Source organism: Epinephelus lanceolatus, chromosome 9, assembly GCF_041903045.1.
Source record: "Epinephelus lanceolatus isolate andai-2023 chromosome 9, ASM4190304v1, whole genome shotgun sequence".
NCBI lineage: Eukaryota > Metazoa > Chordata > Actinopteri > Perciformes > Serranidae > Epinephelus > Epinephelus lanceolatus.
Genome location: NC_135742.1, coordinates 26,151,690 through 26,179,149, shown reverse-complemented (window position 1 = coordinate 26,179,149; position 27,460 = coordinate 26,151,690). Strand labels below are relative to the sequence as shown.

The window sequence follows — 27,460 nt, the reverse complement described above, 5'->3', positions numbered from 1 at the left end:
AAAATGTGTGTACATTCCTGGTTGTTATATTTGCCAACACATACATTTTGTTTCCAGCAGGGGGCAGTGTCAGCCTACCCACGATCCCACATAGCTGCTGGTCCTGCTTCACTGTGTCATACTACCCTCCTAGTAACAGTGACATCATCTGTGTTTGCTGACCAATACTTTCTCACCATCCTCAATCTGGCTGAGGAATAGCAATGAGCATAGCCCCTCTGTGTGCAAACACTACGTCTGGGGACATATGCATACACACTGAACAGGCTGGGGAGGCAGAGAGGAGAGAGGAGAGAGGAGAGAGGAGGGAGGGGGGAGGGAGAAATAATTTGACTTTCCTCACCTGTGTCATCTCCAAAACAGAAACAGCAGCGAGCTCTCTACAGGACAAAGAAAAACACACAGGTTACCACTGAACAGGAATAGACACACACACATTATGTCTCTTGGGTACAATTTGTTTAATTTGATATGGACATCTAATGGGCAGTGTCTGGTCAGTGGGTTTTTCAAGTCCTGTTAATCTGTTTAACTGGTGTGTATATTTCATTACCACACACACCTAGTGAGGGCTAAATATTTGTGCGTTTACCTCAGTCTCTGGCTCACTGTTCCTACAAACTCGGAGCGCTGCAGAGCTTCGCCTGGTGGTGGACGTCAAGCTACAGGGAGGGTGGAGAAAGAGATAGATGGGGGGAGAGAAAGGTTGTAATTCTGTCACTATGCATTTTTCCATTAATTTGCAGTTTCAGGCTGCTGCACAGTCTAATTCCTCCCTCTTCAGAGAATGACCACAAGAGACATGATGCCTCCACTTGATGGGAAACACATGTGAACAAACGCAAAAAGCCATGGTTCTTGTCCCTCACACCCTCTGCTTAGCCACAGCCAATCATGCACTGCCTCTCCAGAGTCAGAGCCAATCAAAACTGCCCTGTCTCTGTCGCTACAGTCTGCCATGAAATACATCACTTTTATTTTATTCCACATTGCTCATAACAGTGCTGCTGTTAATGGGTTTGGATTGTAGCCTTCACTTAATCTATCAGCTCTTATTTTCTTATTAGATTTAATGATACAGCACTGACAAGAGATACGGACACTTGGCTTGTATTTGTGACATTGAGACTAGGAAACAGGAAAAGCAGTGTGAGTGTGTGTGTGTGTGTGTGTGTGTGTGTGTGTGTGTGTCTTACCAAGAGTAAAGGACACAGCCAAACAGGATGACAGTCCCAAAAGCGGTGACAATCTTCTTGTCGCTCTCCGTCCCAGAGTTGAAGGGAAACACACACACGGTTGTGTTCACACCATTTCTTTCCACAACTAGACAGAAAGAGAGAGCAGACAGAGATGGATGAGGCTAAAGAAGAAGTAGAGGGGGTATTGTAAGGAGTAGGGAGATTGTGAAAGATGCAGTGAGCGTGTGTGTGTGTTTTGGCACGGCAGTATTGAGAGGAGGAGGGGAAGGGAGACTGTGAACAGTACAACATACATACAGTAAGTACCAAAGCACAGACAGCCTCAATAACAATAAATAGTATACTTCAGTGTTACTCAGAAGGCATGAGCTGATATTAAATATTTATGGTAAGGTTATCTTTACAGTAGTAATCTCAGCATAGAATATTATCTTTACAGCTACTATGGAAACAGGAGCGTTGTATGGAAGGCGACGTACCTCAAACTACAGTGATTTGTTTTAAGAACCACAACCTCCTCAAAGTTCTCAGTCTCTTGAGTGTAACACAACTTTTCACAGAGCAGATGTGCACGATACCTTGTTCTGTTATTGTAACATTAAACACTTGACAGTCAAATCTGTGTCCTCAACCAGAACACAACAGAAATAATGATGGGGGTTTTTTTTAGGTTACTGGCAAAAGGTGTTTCCCTTTTCTGTAAGTGTCTGTTTCACTGTGTCAGTTATTAGTGGTTTATTTTAACCACATGACATTCAACCAGTTTATTGTTTATTTATTGTTTATTGTTTATTTGGATCCCCATTAGTCTTCATGGAAATGAAGACTATTCTTCCTGGGGTCCACATTAGATCAAACAAAGACAATTACAACATTATAGCATTTACACAAAGAATTACATCAGTCATCCTAAATATATTAACATGATTATAGAAATTTACATAAAGTAATACAATATAAATGTTTTAACATGATCAAAAGGAATAACATACAGTCACTCCAGGTAAATATTTAACATGATTATAGAAGAGTTATAACATGATTATAGAAGAGTCACATGATTATAGAAGAGTTCTAACATGATTTTAAGAGTCATATGATTTTAGAAGAGTTATAACATGATTATAGAAGAGTATCATGAAGCAACATGAAGTAACATGAAGTGTAATATGACGTTCAACACAGATGTATTAACATGATAAAAGAGTTAAACATAATTTCATAATTTCATAGTACTATTCAACAGCCAGTCTCTCCTCCACCAGCATCCATGCGAGCCTTGCGTGCATACTCATAACACTGTCTCTGATAGAGCACCGCAGAGCGAGGCGTGCTGCTCTGTTTTGAGTAAGCTGGAGTTTAAAAAGATCTTTCTTTGAGGCACTGGACCAAACTGTTGGGCAGTAGTTCAGATGAGACAGAACTAAAGAGTTAATTAATAGTTTGGCAGTTGATTCATTCAGCAGATAAGTGCATCTTCTAATGTTCGAGATGTTTCTACTCATTTTGGACACTATATTATTAATATGACTAGACCAAGATAAAGTTTCATCCACTGTTACTCCCAATAGTTTGGCTTCTTTAACCTGTTCTATAGCAATGCCTTGCATAGAAAGACACAGTTTGGGTTCAGACCTCAGTACATGATTAGAGCCAATAACCATACACTTAGTTTTCACGACATTCAGTTTTAGCTTATTCTCCAAAACCCACTCTGAAACCAGCATTAATTCATGTTGAAGTAACTTATTAACAGATGTAATGTTTTCTGCGGAGACATGCAATGTCATGTCATCCGCGTAAATCACTGAACCTGCACGCTTTAATGCGTATGGCATGTCATTAACAAAGATGGAGTATAGTAGCGGCCCAAGGCTACTCCCCTGTGGAACCCCACTATTCAGCGTTGCAGTGCTTGAGAGGGTGCCATTAAACATCACACATTGTTGTCAGTTAGACAGGTAACTTTTTAATAATTTAAGAGCCGAATCATTGAACTTATAAGCTGACAGCTTTCTGAGTAATAGCTTATGATCTATGATGTCAAAAACTGCGCTAAAGTCTAACAGTACTGCACCTACAATCAATTTCTCATCAATACTTTTCAACCAAACATCAGTAAGAGATGTTAAGGCTGAGCAGGTCGAATAGCCAGTTTTGTAGGCATGTTGGTGCTCAGAATTAATGCTATTATCTTCGAAATATTTCTGAATTTGGTTAAAAAGGATTTTCTCCATAATTTTGCTTAAGACAGGCAAAATACTAATTGGTCTGCTGTTTGGTCCTGATAAAGGCTCTCTATTATTTTTGGACAGTGGAGTTACCTTTGCACCCTTCCACAACTGAGGAAAGACACATACGTCGAAACACAAATTGAAAATTTGAAAAATTGGCCTCACCACTATTCTAGCCGACAACTGCAATAATCTGGCATCTAAATTATCAATGCCACAGGGATTGTCACATTTAATTGATAAAAGAAGTTTCTCAAGCTCCTCTTCATTGATCATACTGAAACTCAAGCTGCATTACTTGCCCCACATAATTTCTTTTTTTATAATGGAATCTGAAAGCTTACCGTGCCCAGGCCACATATGAGATCTGATTGTGTCAACTTTTTTAATAAAATAATCATAGAAATAATTTGCAATATCCTTTGGTTTTGTTATAAATACACCATCACATTCAATAAATGCAGATGCATTATTTACTTTACACTTACCTACAACATCATTAAGTATTCTCCACATTTTTTTGCTATCATTCTTACACTCTATATTATTAGAACTATAATATTGTTTTTTCTTCTGTTTGTTCATTTTAGTGATTTTGTTCCTCAGTAAACAGTAAGCTTGCCATTCCGCTGGGCTTCCATTTTCAATAGCAGACTTTTTTAGTAAGTTTCTTTCTTTAATATGGCTTTTTAGTTCGTTGTCAATCCAGGGCGCTTTAACTGATCTAACTGATAGCTTCCTAATGGGAGCATGTTTATCACAAACAGCTGAAAATAATTTCATAAAAGTGACTAATGTGGCCTCTGGGTGCAAACAATCCAGAACAGTGTGCCAGTTCACATTTTGTAGTTCATCTATAAACTTTTTTTCTGAGAATGTTCTATAACTTCTTCTTAGTATTACTTTTGGTCCAGCTTTGGGTACCTTTGTTTTTATAGTTAGTGCAATCATGTTGTGGTCACTGAATCCTACAGGTACGGACACTGCTTTTGAACATTCCTCCAGGTTATTAGTAAAGAGATGATCTATGCAAGTTGACGAGAGTGAGCCTTGCCTGTTAATATTAATTCTTGTTGGCATATTTACGATCTGTGACAGGTTACATACAGCAGCCGCATCACTCAGCTTTTTCCTCAATGCACAATTACTATTAAACCAGTTGATATTCATATCTCCCACAAAAAAAGACTTCAAAGTTCTTGTCAGTTACATTCTGTAGCATATTACATATATTATCTAAATAATCAGCATTCGAACATGGTGGCCTATAACAACAACATATTAATATTGGTTTGCAATAAGGAATGTGAATTTGAAGCCATAAGGCCTCCACACCATTCCTGCTTAAATCATGTCTGATTTTAGCTGGAATGTGCTCTTTCAGAAAAAATGCTGTACTACCTCCAAATCTATTTCTATCCAGTCTAAATAAGTTGTACCCTAGTATAGAAATTACTGAGTCCTCTATTGTGTTATCCAAATGGGTTTCTGAAATGGCCATTATGTGGATATCATTGTCATGCAATATTGAGCTTAACTCATTGACCTTGTTTTTCAAACTGCAGATGTTTAAGTGAGCAAATTTTAAACCTTTTTTTGGTATTTTAATAGACATGTATGTCAAAACAAATCAAACAAAACAAAAAATAAAAAATAAAATAAAATGAAATAAATAAAATAAGTAAAATAAAATTTAAACTGACATTTATCACTTAGTCCAGTACCTTCATTTCGGGGTGGAGGTCACAGGGGAGGGATCAGCACTGGTGTTGCGGTTGAGACCAACCCCCCTTACCCTTGGTGGGTGGACAACTAAGCGGTCAAATTTCAGGTATGCAATGTCCCCTCTGTCCCAAGCTTCTCTCAGTTTGGGCAGCAGCTCCCGTCTTTTCTGTCTCACTGCCTCAGAGAAGTCCTCGTTCATGTAGACACCTGGGGCAGTTCTCTTCAGCTCCTTTCTCCTAGCTCTCTGTCTTTGAAATTTAAAAACTTAGCCACTATGGGCCTCTGACGGTCACCTGTGGGGTCCCGCTTCCCCATACGGTGGGCTCTCTCGATGACCATGGCTCCAGCGTCCAGCTTTAACTTCTCAGAGATCAGGCTGCGGACTTTCCTCTCTGCATCAGCTGGTTTCTCCCCTTCCGATTCCCTGATTCCATCAAAAATGAGATTATTCCTTCTTGACTGATTTTCAAGGTAGTCAGCCTTATTTTCCAGTGCTAACAAAGTGTCACAGGTGGTGCGCATTCCACCTTCAAGGGTGTTATGATCACACAAAACCTTGGAGGTTTTGACTTTCATCTCATCCACTTCCTGCTGTGTATAGTGAATGCTGTCTTTTAGCTCCTGAATGTTTCTATTCATGGAGTCCAGACACTCATTAGTAGAGTCCATGAGTATGCGAACAAACTTATTTAATGTGTCCGCTTGTCTATCCAGCATCTCTGTGTAATGTGCCTTCTGCTGTGCGAGCACCTGGTTGACGTGTTTCCTGACAGTGTCCATAGTAACCAGCTCCGTCTCTACGTCGGCGGCCATAGTAGAAGCTTCACAGTTGGTCTCACCTTTGTTTTTCCTCCCCTTGGACTTTACTTCCCACCAACAGCTGGGGGGTCCCAGTGAGTTGTGACCATTGTAGCTGTACAGGAGTACCGGTGGGATCCAGCTGAGATGGTTTGCTTCTTTCCAGCTGATTGACACGAGCTGTCAGCTGACAGACGCCGCAGTAAAGCCTAGCCGCTAGGCTAAACAAACCATGCTCGTCACGGCACTGGTCATTCAAAGCACAAAAATATAGGAACACACTTTCTGATGCTTGAATTACATAAGAGAGATATGTTGTGTAGCGAACTGAATCTGCCGCTCACATCTACCACCAATGTTTCCCTCTGGTAACGTTAGAAAGGCATTCTGGCGTCCGCATTCTCGTGTGACTGTTCAGAGCTGTCTCTCAAGTCAGTATGTATCACTACCTGTGCCTTGGAGGTTTTGTTTTTGCTTTTGGTTTGATTGTCTGTTTGTTTGTCAGAAGGATTATGGAAAGATTACTTGCTCAAATTTCATGAAACTTTGTGGAAAGGTGTAGCATGGACCAAGGAGGAACCCATTCAATTTTGGGAGACACCTCTCCCATCAAGATAGAAATGTTTCATCATAGGTTAAAGGTGATCAATCAGAACAATGTTAGTTCTGCAGTTCCCTCTAAAGCCATGTTTCCACCAAGCAGTCCAGTTTGAGACACATTCCAACAGTTATTTTTTGCATTTCTGTTATCAAAAGTTGTCGATGGTACTATCAGAACTGTTCCATTATGTCCCATTTTTTCGTCACCCCTCTGTTGAGGTATCTAAAAGGTGGAGCTAGAAACCCTACAATCCATTGACTGGTCAAGAGAGAATCTTCACACTTGTTCAAGAAGGTCTCAATGCAAAAACCTGCTATGTTTAAATATCCCATCGATTGTGAAAGAGACAGTAAACATTCCAGCCTTGTTCTAAAAATGTTGGCGTGCTACCCTGTTCCATGGACGACCAACAAGGTGCAGAAAATTCTCTGCATCAGACATGAAGAAGTACAGCAAGAGCTATACGGAGCAGTGACACAGCTATTAGCGTCCTGTAGGAACCCTTCCTGCATTTAAGAGGACTGTCTGTGGTGGAAACACTAAGTAGATCTAGGCTTTAGGTACATGTCCATACCGCTTCTGCTCCAGTTCTAAGGGTACTACATTGAAAGTATTTGGGGGGAACGCAGCTTAAGGGGACAAGCAGACTTAAACCATGCCAGCAAAATGCCCCCCAGGTTTTTCCTTTCCTTTCTGTTTATATTGATTATGTTCCTATTCCTACATGCAACAGTGGGTCACTGCAAGAGTTTTAAGAAGAGCAGCTGTGTGAATGTCAGCCTTGTAGTTTGACTACAGAGCTGTCATGTTTTACATGTGGTTACATGGTTTGCTGCGGCATTATTAAGCCTCACCCTTGTCTTAACATAAATCATACCTGTTGATCTAGCCTCATACCCAACAATGGCTGTAACTAATAATGGTTATCTGTTCATACTCACTTTCTTTAGGTTTGCTGGAGAAGGCTGAGAAGGTGAGGTACATGACGTACACACTGATGACTCCCGGCTGCAGCAGGCCTGATGTGGGCTGCACTGCAGGGACAAAAACATGAATAAAGGATTTAATCATCACTGGCTATACTGACAGATTCCTGACTTGGTGTGCATGCATTTTACAAAATACTTCTGTGTCTAAAATGACTCTTTGTGATGAACCGGGAAGCTTTCTACAAAAGACGCCTGAATGCAAATGCTTGAGTTTTCATTTCTATTACACAGTCAAATGAGATCATGTGTTTGTGAGTACGGGTTCTCACATTTCTGAATGCAGGGGGAGATGGCCAACAGAGAGACAATGAGACACAGGCTGCCATTGATGCCCAGGAAGATCTTGTTATATAAACAGGCCTCGGGGTCGGTGTAGAACACGCCCATGAAGACTAGGGCTCCTACTGCAATACTGAACAGCATCAGAGTCACAAAGGCCAAAGCTGCGTACCAGAGACGATTATACGTGACACCTGAACTCCTGCAGGCAGAAAGAGAGAGAGGGAGAGGGAGAGGGAGAGGGAGAAAGAGAAAGCAGACAGCAGAACGGGAAAACACAACATGAATTGGGATAATGCAAATTTAGGAAGAACAAAAAAATCAAGTGAGCAGGGAAAGAAGCAAAGAAAACAGACACAGGAGTAATATCCCTAAAGAAAAATTCAAAGAGAGAGAAAACAATGTTTGGTGAGTAATTTCTGCACGCTGAGGAGACGAGAAGACAGGTTTATGTATGCTTAAGAGCTTTCACATTCATTTTACTCAGTCTGGAAATTCAAGGTTGTACTAAAAAACCAAATAACGAGAGTACAAATGTACATTACAATACACATGGACAGATTTAACTTTACTACACTGGTTACCAAACCATTAATCAAATTTGAATCTATCTGCTGTGGCATGTGTGTCTGTGTGGGAAGGAAAGGGGAAAGAGAGTGCACACTGTCAAACCATATGCATCCTGTGAATCTGCACCGGCTCGGCCAGCTGCCAGGCCTCCCCTCCACCCACGAATACACAGAGCTACATGACTCCCTCTTTCCAAACTTTTTTCAGCCCAATAACCCCCGAGAAGAATACGTCCCACCCTCTGAGTTTCTCAAGATCAAATAAAAAGCAGTGCGCCGCTCCCATTTGCAGGGCGTCCGTGCTTACGTAAGTGAGCCGGAATCTTGAGTTACTGGGACAAAAGAGACGAGTGGAGAGAAGACATGTTGCTCTCACCAGTTTGTGTTCCATCTGTGTGCAAACTCCACCAACAGCATGAGCTGGATGAGCAGGAAAATGAACCCGCCGGCTGCTCCTACGTAGCGCCACACTGTGGCATTGAACAGAGGGAGACAAAGGTATATTGTCTTAGAGATGACGAGAGCTTACAGCAGATTTCTGTTGCACTTTCACACTGTGTGATCATCTGAACTACTGAATAAATGGCAGGGTCACTTTAGAAGTTTGTATGGAAGGCAGTGTGTCTGAGTGAGCTTAGAAAATGATGCAGCTCACAATACTTGTTGCTTCCTCTTATTTGTCCCTGTGCCTACCCCTTTTTTTGCCACCAATGAAGTGGATACATTATTGTTAAATTACCTAAAACAAAATTACAATTGCCAGCTTAATAAAAAGATTACAGCGCTGCACATCTACTATTGAGTGTCCTGTTTTTACCTTCCAGAAAGGTTTCCTCTTTTGGGATGAAGAAGCCTCCAGCGCAGCACGCCACCAGAACAACAAACTTCAGCAACCAGAACCTGACATTCAAAGCAGTGATAACATTAAAGGCTGCACATGAGAAAAATGAAACACACAAGGAGGAAATAACACAGAAAACAATGACTTCCAACAGAACAACCTCAATGTGACTTTGATAGTGTTAGTGAAGAACAATGTAAGATACATGTGTTGATTAAGAACATATAGAAGAAGGAATCCAATAATACTCAGGAATAAATGCTGCAGGATAAGATCTGGTGTTATGTTTATTATAGGACATTACCACACACATATACCGCTTCTTTTCTGTGTGTACGACTCTGTTGTACCTGAAGTGAACTGTGTCTTTGGAGAGAGTTTCATTTGTGTGTGAGAAACTGGCTTTGTAGCTGTTCCCATGATGAGTTATCAGTAAACTGAAGGCCTCACTTTTCTCCTGCTGTTTAAAGTCTTTATTATATTACGTGACTGAATCTGTTCTTCTTTGTCAGACCTATGGATGACACTCCAGTGTCAGAGCTCTGACCTTTCAGCTACAATAAACTGACACTGTTATGACTCATTACTCTGCTCTATCACTTTATTAAATTACACAAAATACAACTTGATATTTTCACTTTTTATTTATTCACTTCTGCCACCACATTTACGTCATAATTATGTTCAGGAAAACTATTTGGGGATCACTTGTCACAGTGCAGGATAAGGCTGTTTGCTCACGGCATCTTGTGCTTTACACTGTTTATACTCTGAGGTACTGAATGGCTGCATTAAAGAATACTTTACCCACTAAATAATCACTTGTATATCAATTACTCCCTAAGCTGCATTAATTTTGGGAAGCAGAAGTTTTTCTCACATGCCTCCAGGGTGAACAAAGAACACCAAAACTGAGAAAACTGAGAGTTAAAGCAAAGGGGGAATCGTATTTAACAACAGTAAAATCATATCAAAACTTCTGTTTACAAACTCTCACACAACTAGCGCGGTATAATCATAGTTTCATTTACATTTTCCAAAAAACCCTTACTATTTAAAACTTCTCCACATAAACAGTCTCATGCACAGAGGAGCAGCACGTCTGCTCTGTTTATACAAACGTTTTTTAAATATTGTGGTTCAAGCAAAAATGCATCTGTTTGGGAAGTAGAGCATATGACTTGATAAATAAGACTATAATACCGCGCAAGTTGTGTGAGAGTTTGTAAATTGATGTTTTTATATAGTTTTGTTGTTGTATCAAGAAATTTTGCCTTTTTTTGTATTCTTCGTTTTGAGGAGGCATGCAAGAAAAATGTTTTCTTTTCCATACTGAATGTAACACAGGGGAAGTAACTGACAAATGAATAATCGTTTGGGGGTTGAAGTATTCCTTTAATGAAAAGCTGCCTGAGTGTAACGTACCTACCTTCAGTTAAGTGTGTGTATTTTGTGTGGCTTCTGCTTTTGTGCTCACAAATGCACAATGTTATGGTTCCAGCTAGATATTATAGATCAGGAGTAGGCAACCTGTGGCTCCAGAGCCACATGTGGCTCTTTAGCCCCTGTCCAGTGGCTCCTTGAGCCTTTGAGAAAAGAAGTCTATGGAAATTCATTCTATGAATCCAAATGTTGCCGAACCTCGATGGCAGTGGCTGGTTAGCTATGGATGCCAAATCCAAAAAAGTAAATTGAATAAAATAGAGAATGTAGTAGTGCGTGGACGGATTTGTTTGCTCTCACTGCCAGCTCTGCAAAATTTAAGTACCAAATAATCATAAATAGTGCCCTGCACAGTGTCCACCTTGTGGTAAAACATATTAACAAATGCTTCTTTACACCATAAGTATACGCTAATTTAGACTTAATAGGCTATTTACCTTGATTATAAGGCTCAAACATGTTTTACGGCTCCACACAGATTTTTTCAAATTATTTTTGGTCAAAAATGGCTCTTTTAATGGCAAAGGTTGCAGACCCCTGTTATAGATGAATGCAAACTGTTTGATGACTGCCAGGATGACAGGTAGAAAGACAGAGGAACAGAGGCTTCTTACCCGTTGTGCACGGCCGCCCTGCAGCCTGTGCTGCTGTTGACTCGTATGGTGAAGACAGCGAAGAAGAAGAAGAAGCAGGCCATGCCGAAGCACACCTTGTATACTGCAGAGTAGCCAACCAGAGATTTGCAGTTCTCCCCTGCATTCATCTGCTCACACAACGCACTGTAGAAGGGGATCTAATTGATAAAATCACAAACCAAAACACTTTGATTAGATCATTATGCTGTTGAAACCCCCCCAACTCTGCTCATGTTTGTCTAGTACGCGGCCTCAGTGAAAAGGCCCAATAGCGTCTATTCTGAACGTCACGCCTCTAAAGGAGCAGAAAGAGAGAACAGGCAGCAACAACAACCCCTCTTTCTGTCCATGAAGCCTTCTTTCATCCCTCGTTCTCTACAGGCTGTTAGAGGGGCCTTACAACTAACTGTCAGTGTACACAAACAAAAGACACAGATGAATAAATTAACCGCCTTTTGTCAGCAAGTCACAGGGATTGGGAAGGGCGAAAAGAAGAGGGTGCACGAGCAAGAGCTAAAGACCAGGAGATCCATCTTTAAATAAATGTCCAAAATGTATTTAAACCTACAGTGAGATGCCTAGAAAAGAAGAGTGAAGTAGATAAGGACTTTGCTGCAGCCTTCAACAGGAAATTGGAAGTGCCTCAGTGGCTCAGTGCCAACAGAAGAGACGGCCTTTGAAATGATAAGCACAGAACGGAGACTCAAATATCTGTTCCCCTCGCTGATGCCCCCTGACTGTGGAGATGAGAATCAAAGTCAAAAGCCAGAGCTGCTTTTCACACAGAAGTCAATTTTTGAGAGAACTACAGATCTTTACTGTCAGATAATAAATGGTTTGAGTCGGCTTTACGAGCTACAGGCAGAGCATTTGGATCCTTGAGGTTGAGCACGTGGGAGAGACGCCAGCGGATTGAGTTGTCATCACCTTACTATGCTGCACAGTCCAGAGCCAGATCACAACATAGAGTAAAAAGCCCATTTTGGAGCTTTTGTCTAATGTTGAGGACCATATTAGCATGTCCATGGTGTCGTGATTAAGAGGGAAGGGGGCCGGCTGTTTCAGACAGCTGTAAATCTCTTGAGAAAAGACCAGCACTCTCATACGCACAATGGCTGCTCTCTTAGCCGGGACTTCCCACTGTGCTCAGTGTGCGACTGGCAGTGTGCGTGTATATGTGTATGTAGTATATGTGTGTAACTCAGCAGGCTTTGCGTGGGGCTATCAGGGGCCATTTTGTGCCTGGATGGGCCTTTTACAGGGTTGTCCTCTCACAGGGAGACGCACAGTGGGGAGTCATTTTAGTGTTGTACAGTAGACACTGGAGGAGGAGGAAAAAAAACAGCAGAGGAAGATTGGTGGAAAAATATCACTGTTGTCAAATAGAGCTTTCATTTGAGGAAGCTTGCAGTCATTGCCATAGTAACACAGTCAGCTGACAGTATTCTCCCCAGCCATTTGAGCCTTGTGAATGCTGATACAGCAACTACACTGTAAATACTGTACTCTGAAACAGGGACATCATTTCTCAAGCTATCAGTATCAACTCAGACAAAGAGACGGCAATGTATCACAGTACATCACAGTGTATTTCAGTCTGACACACCCGGATAACTTTATTGTAGCAGCGGCCTGTCAGCTGAGTTGGAAATTCTCAGAAACAACCACAGAAAGAGTCTTATAATAATTCTGTATTATATGATTCAAAGAGGCAACTTGGGGGAAAGAAAATACATGAAAGCCATGGGGATCAAAAGAGAGAGCAGCAGGCCACCTGTGTATCTTCTCCTAACTTCAGAGGCTAGGTGGGTGGTTAAAAACAAAAAGCTACCAGCCTGAACTCCTACCTCCTCAACTGTGGCCTTACTACTGTGAAGATACACATGGGATCCGCAGATAAAATAGTGGGGTTGCTGCTTTGCCCGAAGCAATGTTATAAATCTTTAATTTTGCCTGTTAGCAATGACAAGGTAACACCGGTACATTCTCTGAAATTTTATTCTATTTATTACACTGCAGAGCCAAACACAAAAGTTGGCTCACCTGACAAGAGAACATCCAATTTTAAGAAACGTGTGGAGAGTGTGTAACCTACAAATGCACTGTCTTTCCCTCTCAGCTCTGCTCCATGTCAGCAAACCTCATTTTATGTACAGTTGCTAACTTCTACACAGTGAAGCCTGGGGAGAGAGTATAGACGTAGCGGTAGGCCAAAAAAAAAAAAAAAAAAAAGGTCACAGCATTGAAGCTAGTGTTGGCTTGGTTACTACAGCTTCTCAGCCGACCCCCACTCCTCTATTCAGTAAACTAGGCCATTCGCAAAACAACGACGGAATTAAGACTTTGGAGCTGTGAACAGACCTAAAATATTATTTAAACGTACAAAGGCTAGACGGGGCATACACAACTTCTTTCCAAGAAAATGTGAAGATTATTTTGTCTTGATAATCAACGTAAAAGTTGTGTCGCTAGGCAATCCCATTCTTTAAATCAGAAGAGAGCACATTGTCTTATGTGTTACTGTGCAAAAACAGAAATGAACTTCAACCAAAAATCAATGTACCTACCCTTACTGAAAAGACGATTTTGTTTGAAATGGTGGGTGGTGGGCGGCATGTGCTGAAAGCTTGTTAACTCCTCAGAGAGCACTGGGAATAAGTTAACTTTGTTTGGGCAAGGTGGACCTCAGCAGAGTTACGGTTCTGCTCTGATGCCTGGATGAGATCAATTATACAATAATATACTCTCAGTCATAGACCCCTACAAGATTTGACAGTTACTCAAAATATTTGTCCTGTTTATACCTGTGATAAACATGCCTGATTTCAATAGAGAAAAATCAGGAATTTTTAAATAGTCTTACTAAGAAACACTAAGAAACTTCTATTTCCCTACTGTCAGCAGTAACTGGCCTACACCCTGTTCAACTGGTGACGCCCAAATCATAACAATACTACGCCCATTAACTGTACTGTGTGTCATCCTGGCCCTTAAAGGATAGTTCCCCCACAAAATGACCATTCGTAAACGAATTAGTCAGGCCATGTTACCTTGAATTTGTGAAGGAAACTTTGTTGAACATATTGATTTATTGATTAATTGGGAACCACATTTAACCACAGCAAAACTATATAAAACATCTTTTCACAAACTCCCACTTGCAGCATAATCCAAATATATTTATCAAGTCGTATGCTCAGGACACACATGCATTTTTGCTAAAACTTTAAAGTCTGGATTTAAAGATAGCATTTTCAGTTTACTTTTAAATAGTAAGCTTTCAGCAAAAATGCATGTTTTTGGGAAGTGCTGAGAATACTACTGGATAAATGAGACTTGGATTGTACTGCATGAGCTGTGTGAGAGTTAGTTAACAGATGTTTTTGATATAGTTTTGCAGCTGTTAAATGTGGTCCCCAATTAATCAATCAATCAATATGTTTTTCAAAGGAGTTTTTGTCATGAATTCAAGGTAACACAACATGAAAAATGTATAAGCAAATGGTCATTTTGTAGGTGAAGTATTCCTTTATGACCCCAATAAGTCAGCAGACTCGCTGCTACCAACACCGCTACAGTGAACACAAAGGAAATCACGACCATGACCAACCTGAGCTGATCATCTGAGTAGATTTCATCATAACTAACACCAGTCTGTCATCACTGTGCTAAGGAGCACTTATCTGTAAGGGGCTTTTAGGTCTGAGAGTTTCAGAACCACTTCACTCATGTAGAAAATGTTGATGAAGAGTCATGAGTGATGAAGAAGATCAGTCAGAATGACGAAGCACCAGTTGCTTTAAATGTAAGATGTTTGGTATGCAAGAAAATCAGAGGTATAATTAAGAAAATAGAACTGTAAGATAAAAAAACTAAGAGTATGCTATTATCTGATTTAACAGCTGTCACATTTTGAGTAATCATTTGTATTAGTGTGTATGTAGTGTCCTCACGGTGACTGTCTCCTAGCAGTTAGCAAAGGAGGATATTTGTGAGACAGGATAATCAAGGTATTATTCCACGTGCTGATTTCTTTGCCTTATTTTCGGGATCACCTATAGGTCAGCTGCTAATCCTTTTTTCGCCACCACAAGTCAACACTCCACCTGCATCACTGCAAACTGAGACAGCAGGAAGATTTTCCACACTCACTCTTCATTTAAAATGATGCTGCAATGGAGCAAAGATGAGAGATTCAATCTTCTCTCTGTGCTGTTTATTCCTCTCCACCATCTTACCAATTACGCTTCAGAATTCAAACTCTTCAAATATGTATCTATAAGGAAAAATGCGTGTACATGTGTATGTTTGTTGATACTTTGTTGTGTGATTTATGTACTCACATGGTCTCTAATCTCCTGCTCCACAGTGGGGGACATCATGATGACACAGATGATGGTGACCAGCAGGAAGTAGAGGGCGTACATGACACGTGTCCCTGTGGACTGTTTGATCTTGGGGCAGCAGTTACAGCAGCACGAGCAGGCCGCTGAGCCGCAGCAGCAGGCCAGCTGCACACAAAGAGGACAATAGAGAAAAGAGGGAAAGAGAGAGATGGGGAAAACATTAGCATATCGGTTTCACAATTTTCCACACCCTAATAAGCCATCTGATACGGACATAATGCATTTACCAAAGGTACTTAGATAAGGCAGGCCCGAGTTTTAGAGTGCATTCTGCAACCATCTCTGTCGGCTACAGAAGCTTCTAGTGTTGTCATTAATACCAATTTATCACTACATGTTGATGGTTTTTAAAACTCGAATTCTTCAGTATTGATACACCTGTGCCAGCTGTGCTTTCTCACTTTCTCTTATTGGTAATGGTGTCAAATATCAATATTTTTCAAGTTACTATATCAAAGTAGCAGATTCCAGTATTGTGAAAACACTAAAGGCTGCACTTTGATGTTCCTTAAAGGAAGGAAACAAAGCAAACAATAATCTCCCAAGAGCACCGAAATGCATTTGACTCAAGAAGTCACACATTTACTGACTGCAACAAAAGTTTTTTAACAGGAAAATATATTGAACGAGAGCATTGGACAAAAGATAAAAACAGATATACACCTGAGGGAGGAAAAAAAAGTCACAGTCTGAAATGTGAACAACATCCTCCCTTTACCCTCAGACCTTCAATTCAGTAAATGCGAATGCCACTAAAATAGAAGAGAAAACTATAACAGGAAAAGAAGGGAGGAACCTCAGATGAGCGTGTATGGACAGAAATAGAGGTAGTAAAACACAACAGTTGGTTAAACCTCAGATGCCAGAACCAATGAACTGAGACACCTTAAGGTGGTTTTTCAACATGTGTCCTCTTTATAGAACACTATAAAAACAATACCAATCCAAGTTTAAAGTTCAGCGTTAAGAGATGGGACTGTCCCACAGTTACTTTGGTGTTAACAGATAGCACTAAATGCAACACACATAATTCTGTAATTACAAAACACACATCTCACCCCCCGCATGAGACTGTCAGGGCCTTAAGCAGCTCCTTCAGTGACAGACTGTGACACCCACAATGAGGGAGCGCTACAGCAGGTCCTTCATTCCCACGGCGGTCAGACTTAGTATATAGTACAACATGATGAAACACTGTTGTCTCTATTTCCATCGACCACCACTTGCAACATGACAGCAACTTTGTACTCGAGTTTTTCATATCATGGATATTATATTACACTGTATTATGCTACACACCATGTGTCTATTACAATTACAGTGTAACCATTCATCAAGTATCTATATAAGTGAAAGGTATATGTAGTGTGTTGTTATTATTATTTGTATTTCTTCTATCTTGTTTCATTTTTATTAATAACTCTTTTTTCCTTTGCCTTCATGCTGCTGTAACGTGAATTTCCCCAGTGTGGGATTAATAAAGTTTATCTTGTCTTAGCAAAAGGTGCATGGTTAAGCACTTAGAGTACAGGATCTAACGTCCTTTTCTTTTTTTCCATACTTCTTACTGCAGGTCTGAGCAGGAAGACACAAGTGTGGCAACTTCCTGGATATGGAAAAATGTGCAGGAGAAGACACCAGCCTGACAGTGTCTTCGCTCATTCATGGTTTCTATCACAAGAGACAAATCCCTCCCCCTCCTTCGCAGCAGCAACCCTTGGTTGGTGAAGACAGTGAAGTCTTGTCCGAAAACACACTCACACACACACGAAGTCACTCACAGAGGCCTACTCTGTTTCTTCTGACAGGCCCTCAAACAGGGGGGCAGCCTCATAAAGACAGGCCCTGTGTTCTATTTAGGAAAGAGGAGGTTTTTATAATTATACAGTATAGCGTCTTTCTGCAGGCACCCCACCCTGCTGTTGTAAGCTTCCTACTCCCCAGTGCACAGAACACACACTGCTGTGGTGAGAGGTGAACGTCTGTTGTGGTCTACAGTCGAGGTGTGGTACACTGTAAGGCTGCATCGGTGCGCAGCTGCTGGAGGGCTTACACGCAACAGTTTCTTTTGTATGTTCTTCCCTTATGGGATGCAACACACACTTTGGTAGTGATAAGGTAAAGGTGGTGTGGCTACATGCCAAAGCTAGTCTGACCATGGGTAAGCTACAGGAAAAACTTGTCTCCAGGTGCTCTTGTGGCCTTAGGTGAGAGCATCAGGGTAGGTGTTTTAGAGAAATTCTGTCTACTTTAGATTCTTGTATAAAAGTCTAAATCAAAACTTCTTTGATTTTTTTGTGTGTGTACACAAGAGAAAAGGACTCTTTCACAAAATCATAAAGTTCTGAATCTCTCATTCTTTTTAACATCTCACACACAAACTTCACCTTCAAATCATTAGGACACAAAATCACCCTTAATAATTGATTCTAGCTGGTTGCTGAATACACACACATAGGCGTTGCTATCTATCAAGCTCAAGGTGAAAAAGTGAAGAAGTATTTTAAGAATCTGTTCCACAGTTTCTCAGAGCAAACACACTTTCACTTTCATGGCACTTTTCTTGCTTACTGGAATCTCAGTAAAATGTTCCTTTTACTTAACTCTTACAATATTAACCTTTTAGCTGTTAAGTCACAATTTATTTTCCACACAGGAGAACATGAGCAGATGGGCAATGACTTGTCAACAACTAGCCGACCCATCAACTGAGGGTGTCACAGCTGTGAACATAAACATCTTATGAAAGCTGACTAAAGGCTACAGTTGCTTCAAAAAGGAGCACCAACAGGTGGATTCTACAAGCAAAATGTATTTTAAAAAATGTGTGTCAACAAAATGGTTCCTCTCCTGTGACTGTATTGAGTCTATCTGTATCCCTGAAAAACATTTTTCCCCATTGTGCTTAATCTTCTCACTGTACATGTTGTTCATGCACCTTGTAGCTCAAATTATTTAATGTCTTAATATTTGTAGGGCATTTTAAAGGAATTTTTCACCAGTAACAACAGCAAAACAAATCAAATCTACCTTTTACAAACTCACACACAACCTGTGCAGTATAATCCAAGTCTCATGTATCCAGATGTATGCTCAGTACTTCCCAAACATGTGTATTGTCACTAAAACATTAGGATTTAAAACATGTCAGTACAGTCAGTCTCATACATGGCCAAGTAGCATGCCAGAGCATGCATGTTTGTTCGAGCTCTGCTCAACCAGAGCTACACATGCACATGCTTAGGTCATGTGACTCATAGGTGAAGTGTTTCATATTGCACATATTAGCAAAAATGCACAGGGAAGTGCTGAGCATACGACTGGATAAATGAGGCTGGGATTATACTAAGTGTGAGTGTGTGAGAGTTTGTTAATTCATTTATTGAGATGGTTTTGCTGTTGTTAAAGGCGGTCCCAAAGATTTCACTTCATGAAGACCATTCACCATTTTTTGGATTACTGGCTCACCATGAAGGCATGCAAGAAAAATAACGTTTTCTTAACGAATTCAACATAACACCCTGAGTAACTGATATACTAACACACAACAAACTTAAACTGACAGGATATGAGGGTAGAGGTGCGAGGGGAATGACATGCAACAAACATCCCCAGCTGCACTGCATTGCAATTACATTGTCAGAGTTATAAAATGAAGTCCAGGACATTCCACCTTGTAGCTCAAATGTTTTTTCTTCAGACCTATTAATGCATCTGAGCAAGACTAGCTCAATTTGCCTTTCAGTCACAACAGTAATCTTAGCTCTTGTCAGTGTGTGTGTTTCCTAAGCTGGGGTCTGTATTCTGGCCAGGGTGTCCTGATGTAGTAAAGCCAGAGCGCAACATCGTCTGATGTGTTGCGTTCCGCTCCAAATGCCAGTAATGTGCGGTATGCTGCAGACTCGTGGAACCACACAAGGCACATGGTCAAGAGGATCAAGCTACTTCTCTGCCCACATGGCTCGGCCTCCCTGCTCTTTCTGTCCAGAGGTTTCTCCAGCTGTCAGTCTTCTCTAGATGAACTTGCCTGAGGCTCAATAATGGTGACCAGCAGCCTTCCCTTTTTCAGTTTTCAGTTAGCTGGTTCTCTAAACAGATTCCCATGTGAAACCAAACTCAATTATGCTTGTGCTCAGTTCTCTTTAAGAGCTGAGAAAAACATTGCGGTGTCTGGTGCTCTCGTTACAAGGGGTCGACATGAATGCAGTCAAGAACAAAACAATTAACTGAATCTTTTGGATCAGGTAGCCAGCAAAGGAACCCATCCTTCATAAGAAAATCTGGGTTAAAGCCCTTGTTATAGTACGTGTTTGTCTTGCTGTAATGTCCTTGAGACAAACTGTGGAGCTCTCCCAACCCCACAAGTTTATTTAAGCATGCGTTAATAGGTCAACATACAAGGCTCATGTGTAATTCTGTAATGCAGAAATAAGCACAGCAGAAAAATAGGTCAAAGTATAAATTTTACCTCCTCGTGCTATCTGGTTATGGGTTATGGGCAACAAACACAAAGACATCTTTGATGCTGCTTCAAACAAAAAGAACGAGGCCAGTTAATTCCCAAATAGGATTTAAAAGTGGCATTTTAACATCCACTTGTGGAAGTGGGCATTGAGAATATGCGCACACAATTTACCAATGTGTGAGAGACCACTGTGGATTTAATCTAAGAGAACATATGAAGAGAAATTCTGCCTTCAAGGCTGCATGTGCATATTTCTGCTTCCAGGCAAACTAAGTTTAATGTATGTGGCCCCTGCTCTCCATTTGACCACACACAGCTTAACAGGATAAGCTCTTTTTGTCTCCGCTGCACCCACACGTCTTTCTCAATGGGCGATTAATTAACCACAACAGACTGAGAGTAAGCAGGAAAAAAAACAGGATGATTTAAATCATGAGGGTGTTTAGATTTCATTAGTGCGGGGGTGTTTCACCAGCGGACTGCACACATTGAGGGGGCAACGGTAAACTGCAGCAGAACTGATGGGAGGGAGGGGGGGCCAGGAGAAGGGGACTGTCTCAGGGAATTCCACCGTACACAGATACAACAAGAGTATCCACGGTAACCAGCGCTGACCCTACCCACTTAATAGGGCCATCTACCCCCAATTCCACTGCCCCACCAGCATGTCGACAGGTGGTCGGCGTGTCTGCAGCGTTCGACCCTGCTTCAATATCAACAGCAACCCCCCACTTGTTTGTCATGTTGCTCTCGCCCTATGTCCCAAAGATCATCATGACATGCTACAGCTAACATGGCACTTCAACCACTTGCTAGGTGCACCGTGGTTTAGCTTAGCCAGACTTCATATAAACCAAAACTCCCACAACTCTCCACTGAAGGCACCGAGCGTCACTACAGTGTGAGTGTGGGACTCTTGAGAGACAAAGACTTGTCTCTTTCTCACTCAGCCTGCAGCTCTGTTTCACTCTCTTCATCTCATTTCCTCCATCCTCCCCCACCGTGTCACTTGGAGGCTTATTGTTGTCATCTCTTGTCCTTTTTTTCTCTTATTTTCTCCTTTTCCCCCCTTTCTTTGTTGGCTTCAGCTGCCCTTTACCCCAAATCACTCCCCTGCTACCCTCCAGCTGTTCTAGGAGTCAGGAGAAAGACAATATTGCTCAAAGCATGAACACAGGACAGGAATCAGCTTTATGTGGAGAGGATGGACAGGACACAGCAGTGAGAATAACCTCAGGAAATGAACCCAAATGCCATTCGAAATGAAGAAAGTAGCTCCAGAGACAGAATTAGTCTGTATGACACTGGCTTGTTAAACAAGGACTCTGACTTACAGCTGGATGCTTAATCAACAAATGTGATCCAGTCCCACATGTAGACGATCCCGAGACCACATCTGTGAGCCGTTTATCAGAGGGAACATTGATGATAATTACAATGTTTTCCCCTCCTCCATTCTCCACCACCTTATTATCCTCAACCCGGCAGTAATACAAAGAATTGCAGTATTTAACAAACAGGAAACGGCAAACGTAGCCTACATTAAACACACAGGGGTAAACTCTAGGGCTGCAATGATTAGTCGACTAATCGACTATTAAAATAATCGGTGATTATTTTAGTAGTCGACTAATCGGTTTGAGTCATTTTTCATAGAAAAGTACTATAAAAGAACCCCAGAATAATCTTATTGCAGCCTCTTACGTTCAAATATTGGCAGCTTTACACACTCTCCCATGACAGTGAACTAAAACCCTTTGGTGTGAGTATGAAACAGGACATTAGATGACATCATTTTGGGGTTTGGAAGAGACAGACCGACATTTAACAACATTTTAACACATTTTTTGATAAAATGATTAGTCGACTAATCGAAGAAATAATCGACAGATTAGTCGACAATGAAAATAATCGTTAGTTGCAGCACTAGTAAACTCTAGAGCACATAGCCACACTGACACAACTGCTTACGCAATACAAACAGACCAGTCGCAAAAATAGGTCACCCAACATATCACAGTATGGTACAGCAAAGAGGACTCAGGAAGGGGGACACAGATACAGAGCTAGTTAAGGGTTTTCTCCTAAAAGAAATCAAGTAGCCACTTCCACTAGTTAGGAAGTGAGGATATGTGACAAAATCTGGATGGAATACCCATAAAGTGGTACATGTGGTATTTGTGATGGGAGTATTTTGGCATCAGACTACAGAAACAATCTGTTTCTGCTGTGACACAGATTTCCCCCCCCCAGATGAGAAGAGAGGGAAAAACTTTGATCGGCTGATTTAAGAAGTTGACTTTATGTTTATCAGTGGGGCAAAAAACAATTCTCAGGGGAGACATAAAGCAGCACAGACATACATGACTCACATCTGAGATGAGCACAGTCAAAACAACTTGACTGGGAAAATGCAGTATACGAATTTCAATGGCTGCATCCGTGGGAGTATAAACCTGAGGTAGATCCAAACCACCAGCGTGACTGTTCATTCATTCATCTCATCTGCTACATTCATCTTTAATCTCTGTCCTACTTTTCTTTAGTGCTTTCTGCCTTACAGAAGTAGACTATGCCGTTACGATGGCTGCTTTAAAACTGAGGGAACTCCCTGTTAGTTACAGCTTAATAATAGTGGCCACTGGATAAAGCTGACCACAATGAATCATGGCAGACCAACAGTTCAGTCAAAACTGTAGACACACCCTCTTATCTCAAATTTCAACATCGCATAGGGTTGAAGGCAGCAAGGAGAAACAAGCAGAAAGAGAAAAAACTAAAACAATGAGACACATGGCAGAAACTTTCTCACACACCAAAGTTCGGTTGGCCCAAGCTCCAGACCAAGACCTACTCCACTTCCCCTTACGTTGTGACTGACAGCTCCGCTATTGTCCATATAGCTAGGCAGCTGTATACACACAGCAAAAATGTATCACTGCTCTGTTTCCTATACACAAAGGGAGGGCTTTGCTTCACTCTTGGCAAATACAGCCCCTAGCTACAACCAACAGAGAGAAACTTAAGTCCAATGGACAGAAAGGAAAGAAAGACAAAACTGAGGTACAGTGAAAAGCTGGAAAACAGCACAGGAATGAAACAATACAGCACAGACAAAGGAGTCAGTCACAAAAATAACCAAGGGAAACAGACCAAACAAGAACAAAAGACAGTCAAAATACAAGCCAATATCAGATCAACAGGCACAGACTAATCCAACGTCATGCTGTGTTTACCCAAAGGCCTGTGTCACTTCCCTAAGTGTATTGTTTACTAGTGTGATGCTTACAGTTTCACAGAGTTGCACACAATATCCTGGCTGTAGCCTTAAAGTAAGCTCACTTGATACTAATGACACTGTGCAAAGAGTTGGCTGGCATTTCACATGATTACATCAGCACCTTCAACCCCTGCACAGAAGTACTTAACTACAGAGACAGACAGGGGAGATGTGAGAGGGAGGAGGTTGGGGAAGACGTTATCGCTGCCGTATGACAGTTCAGAGGGAGACAAAAGAGATGAAAGATTGCCAGTGATGTCCCTGTGGGAAAACAAACTCCTGCTGCTGCTGACCACAGCGAAATTCCTGAGGGGAGACTGAAAATAGCCGACGTGTCTCGCACAGACACAGTTGGCCGGTAATCCTAATCGTATGAATGACCCTGGAATTTAAGTTGCTGGGGACTGCTACAGATGTTTGTAAACCGTGTTCACTTAGGCTTTTACAAGTCAAGTGATTTTACAGCTCACCAACAGCTGTTTTTGGGATCCCTTGCCCCTGAGAGACATTATAGCCTCTGTGCCAGGACCTCAGCAACAAGCAGTCAAACCACCTGATGTGATGTGTTTGTGTGAGTGTTGCTCATGAACATTTGGGCATAGTTTCAATGATTTTTGTTTAAATGGGAAATAACATTTTAGACAGCTGGCATTCTTAAGAATTGTAGAAATCTTTTCACGAGAAACACAATGTTACAACCTGCATCAGTCATGGGATGACTATTTCAAAAACTCAAACAATAAATAACGCCCTTCTCTACCATTCCCCGTTATCAAATGCCTTTGGTTATCTTCCACCACCCTGATAAAGGCAAGACAACCAGAAATGTTTGGTGATTAAAGCATGGTGCACTGGGGAAAAGTTGTGCAACAGGCCAGCGTGTAAGTCCAACGCTTGATGTCTTACTCAAGGATACTTTATCAGGAAAACTGCTTGCTGGACCAGTCTCTAGTATCCTCTAGGTCCTCTAGACTGATGTACCCTGCCAAAGTTCCCTGTGCCATAGCTGTGCTGCTTGAAACACCCACATGGATTCAGTCCTATCCCACACTCACGGCCAACGCTTGCAGCGCTTTGGACGAAACTCAACGCTGAGCTAAAGCCTACCCCCTATCCCATCACAATATGGCATACATCCCCGATCCCACTGAGAAATTACAAGTGAGCTGCTCCCACACCATGCCTGCTCCTCTCTCCAAATCTAACCCAAACAACACCCACCCTCCGTTAATTTCCACCTCCTAGCCAGAGGAAATTAACAGACCACACATCAATTTGGGCTACTCTAAACCTCAAGAGGGGCACATATATGCACACTCAAAAAGCTAATTACAAGTACACACATAAATAGAGATGGCGACAAAACTGAATGGGTGTCTGTGACAGGGATTAGCACTCCACCAGCACAGCAACACAAAACTGATTTTATTGTTTGCCCTTCGTTTCCTCTTAATCCTTCCCTGTTTCCATCATCCAGTCTTTGAAAGGAACAGGAAACAGAATTGAGCTCCACTCAGATGAGAGATGTGTCCGTGTAATTAAATTCCTGACCAGACTGGCTCAGCAGTGGTAACCCTGTGGTCAAAACAATCTGTTGGATGAGAAAAGGGCACTCAGCGCCGAAGAAAATCCTCTCTAACTTTACATATAAACCACAAGCTGCCTGTATTTTCAAAGGAATTCTGCAACCTCTTATTACTGGCAGCCCTTGAATAATTCCGATGCACAACAGTAAAACCAGCAACCACTTTTATTACTGACTAATGTGCAGAATATTTTCTTGAATGACTGATAAAACCTTTAATGTATAAATGGCAGATAATGGTTTTGTCCAACCAACAGTCCCAAACACAATATAGCCTAACTCAAATTACTATCATAGAGGAGGGCAAGAAAAACAAATAATATTTGCTACCCAAAGGCTGGAATTAAATTTTGACATTTTTGCTTTAACAAATACTAAAAACAATAAATCAGTCATTCAGTTAGACTTTAATAATGATCAAAATTATCAATTATCAATTAATTTTCAATACATGATTTTTTTAATTATTGTTTCAGCTTCAAAAGTTACCATGATATTTCGTTAACATGCTACTATAAGTAACAGAATTTTGCAATTTTAATATACCAGTTTTTACCAACAGTTCATTACAAAAGGGGTATATAAGATTATTTAATTCCAAATTAAGGCTGTTTGGTATGAAAAAAAAATTATATTGTGGTTATTTTGACAGATTTTGCAATACGATTTACAATAGTAAACCAAACAAGCTTGTTTCCTTACATCTGGAGTATGATTTGTGTGCCAGGGCATCTATGTGGTACCACAGTGCTTCATTTATAATGCTGTGACACATTTTACTTTTGTTAAAAAAAAAAATGCAGCTCCTGCAATTTGGATACTGCAGTTGCATATTATGATTTTGATTATATTTCAATTGATTGTGCAGCCCTATTTGAAATTGCATAGTTTTAATAGCTGTGTGCCTTTTACATGTAATTCTGCAACTTCAAAACTGACTTCAAACATCTCAGAAACAAACAAAAAAGTAGACCTATTCATTTTATGTTTACAGGGAGTATACTGTATGATGTAGCTAATTTCAAACATTAGAACTTACTGTTCATAACCAATTCAGAAACACACCAATGAAACCTTAATGTTTGCCTTGTGTGACTGGTATAGGAAGTAGCTAGAAATGGGATTGGCCTGAAGTTTCTGAGCTGGGGAGCAAGATGTTCCTCAGTGGTTAGAAAAGTGCAACTTTGCATTACTGGAAGGGAAACAATGAAACCACAATAAGGACTCATCTCTCACTGCCATTGTACAGACACAACACGTATGAGCCCTGCTAACCCACAATGTTTCCATCCAACACATCTGTAAAGACACAAGATGACGTTACTTGTGATAGCGAGTACCGTACGTTGGCCGCTCGCGCTGTGTGCTGATGTTGAAGCTAACGTTAGGTGCCTCGTCTTTCTTTGTCTCCCAACAGCTGTGGCGTCACTACAGTGAAGTTATTCAGTCGTTTCAGTGAACGAATTATAACATGTTCATATTGTGAATGAATTATGGTGGCTGACAGGAGTCACCACGATGTGAAATAACCGCTGAGTCGCGTTAGCTGACAATGAGTGCTTACCGATACCGACACCAACAGTAAACAAGACTGACTGAAGTCGACGTTACACCAAACGTTAGCATACAGCTTCACTGTAATGTCTCATTGTGGCGTTTACAACCGTCACATTTAACAACAACAACAACAACAAAGCAGCGGTAAGTCAGAGTATTGTTCCTCACCTGCGAGATACAACACGGGGTGCACATTTTGAAGGGAGACAATAAATAAAATCCGATCAGGAGAGAGACGAGCTGGCTGTTTGCTCAGTCGCTTTCTTCTTCCTCCACATGAAATCAGCAGCAGCACACAGGGAACAACGCGCCTGTCCTCCTCGATCTACTCCGTCCTCCCTCCTCCCTGCCTGGCCGCTGTGGCCGCCGCTGTCTCTCCTCCTCCTCCTCCCCCCCCCCCCCCCTCCTTATTCCTCCCTGTCTCTCCTCCCACAGCACATCACCAACAGAAAGCCAAACACAAAGCTGTGTTGCCTCTGCCACAGTCAGGGAGCATCAAGAAGTGGCTCAAACCAGATGACTAAATAGGCCATGAAAGTTTAATTACAATAAATCTACACACACTCTAAGGTTACAGTGTGCTTTCATTACAGATCAAAGCCTGTCACATAGCCACACGTCACACAGATTAAAATCACTGCCCAGAACCTTAGATATTAGCAATATTAAGGAAATAAGACTTTTTTACGAGAGCTATTTCACACTATTATTGAGTCAGTTAGAGACAAAGTATGAGAAAGTACCAACATGGATGGATCACTGAATGGGAAGACCTGGCACAAGCCCAGAGACCCCTCTGGCCTTCACCTGTATTATTACCATGGGAGACCAGGGAGACTCAAAATGACTACAAA

General features: G+C 41.3%; 1 protein-coding gene across 1 annotated transcript in view; it reads right to left on the bottom strand.

Moving 5' to 3' along the window:
- serinc5 (serine incorporator 5) overlaps positions 1-26,958 on the bottom strand; it is a 29,782-nt gene extending 2,824 nt beyond the window's left edge. Inside the window, exons 1-10 of the mRNA XM_033620541.2 lie at positions 26,775-26,958; positions 15,657-15,824; positions 11,293-11,471; positions 9,212-9,294; positions 8,771-8,864; positions 7,816-8,027; positions 7,499-7,591; positions 1,197-1,323; positions 593-662; positions 344-380 (exon numbers count right to left, since the gene is read on the bottom strand). Coding sequence (XP_033476432.1) covers positions 344-380; positions 593-662; positions 1,197-1,323; positions 7,499-7,591; positions 7,816-8,027; positions 8,771-8,864; positions 9,212-9,294; positions 11,293-11,471; positions 15,657-15,824; positions 26,775-26,801 — 1,090 coding nt within the window. The 5' untranslated portion in view covers positions 26,802-26,958. The remainder of the gene's footprint in view (positions 1-343; positions 381-592; positions 663-1,196; positions 1,324-7,498; positions 7,592-7,815; positions 8,028-8,770; positions 8,865-9,211; positions 9,295-11,292; positions 11,472-15,656; positions 15,825-26,774) is intronic.
- Between the last annotated feature and the right edge of the window lie 502 nt (positions 26,959-27,460).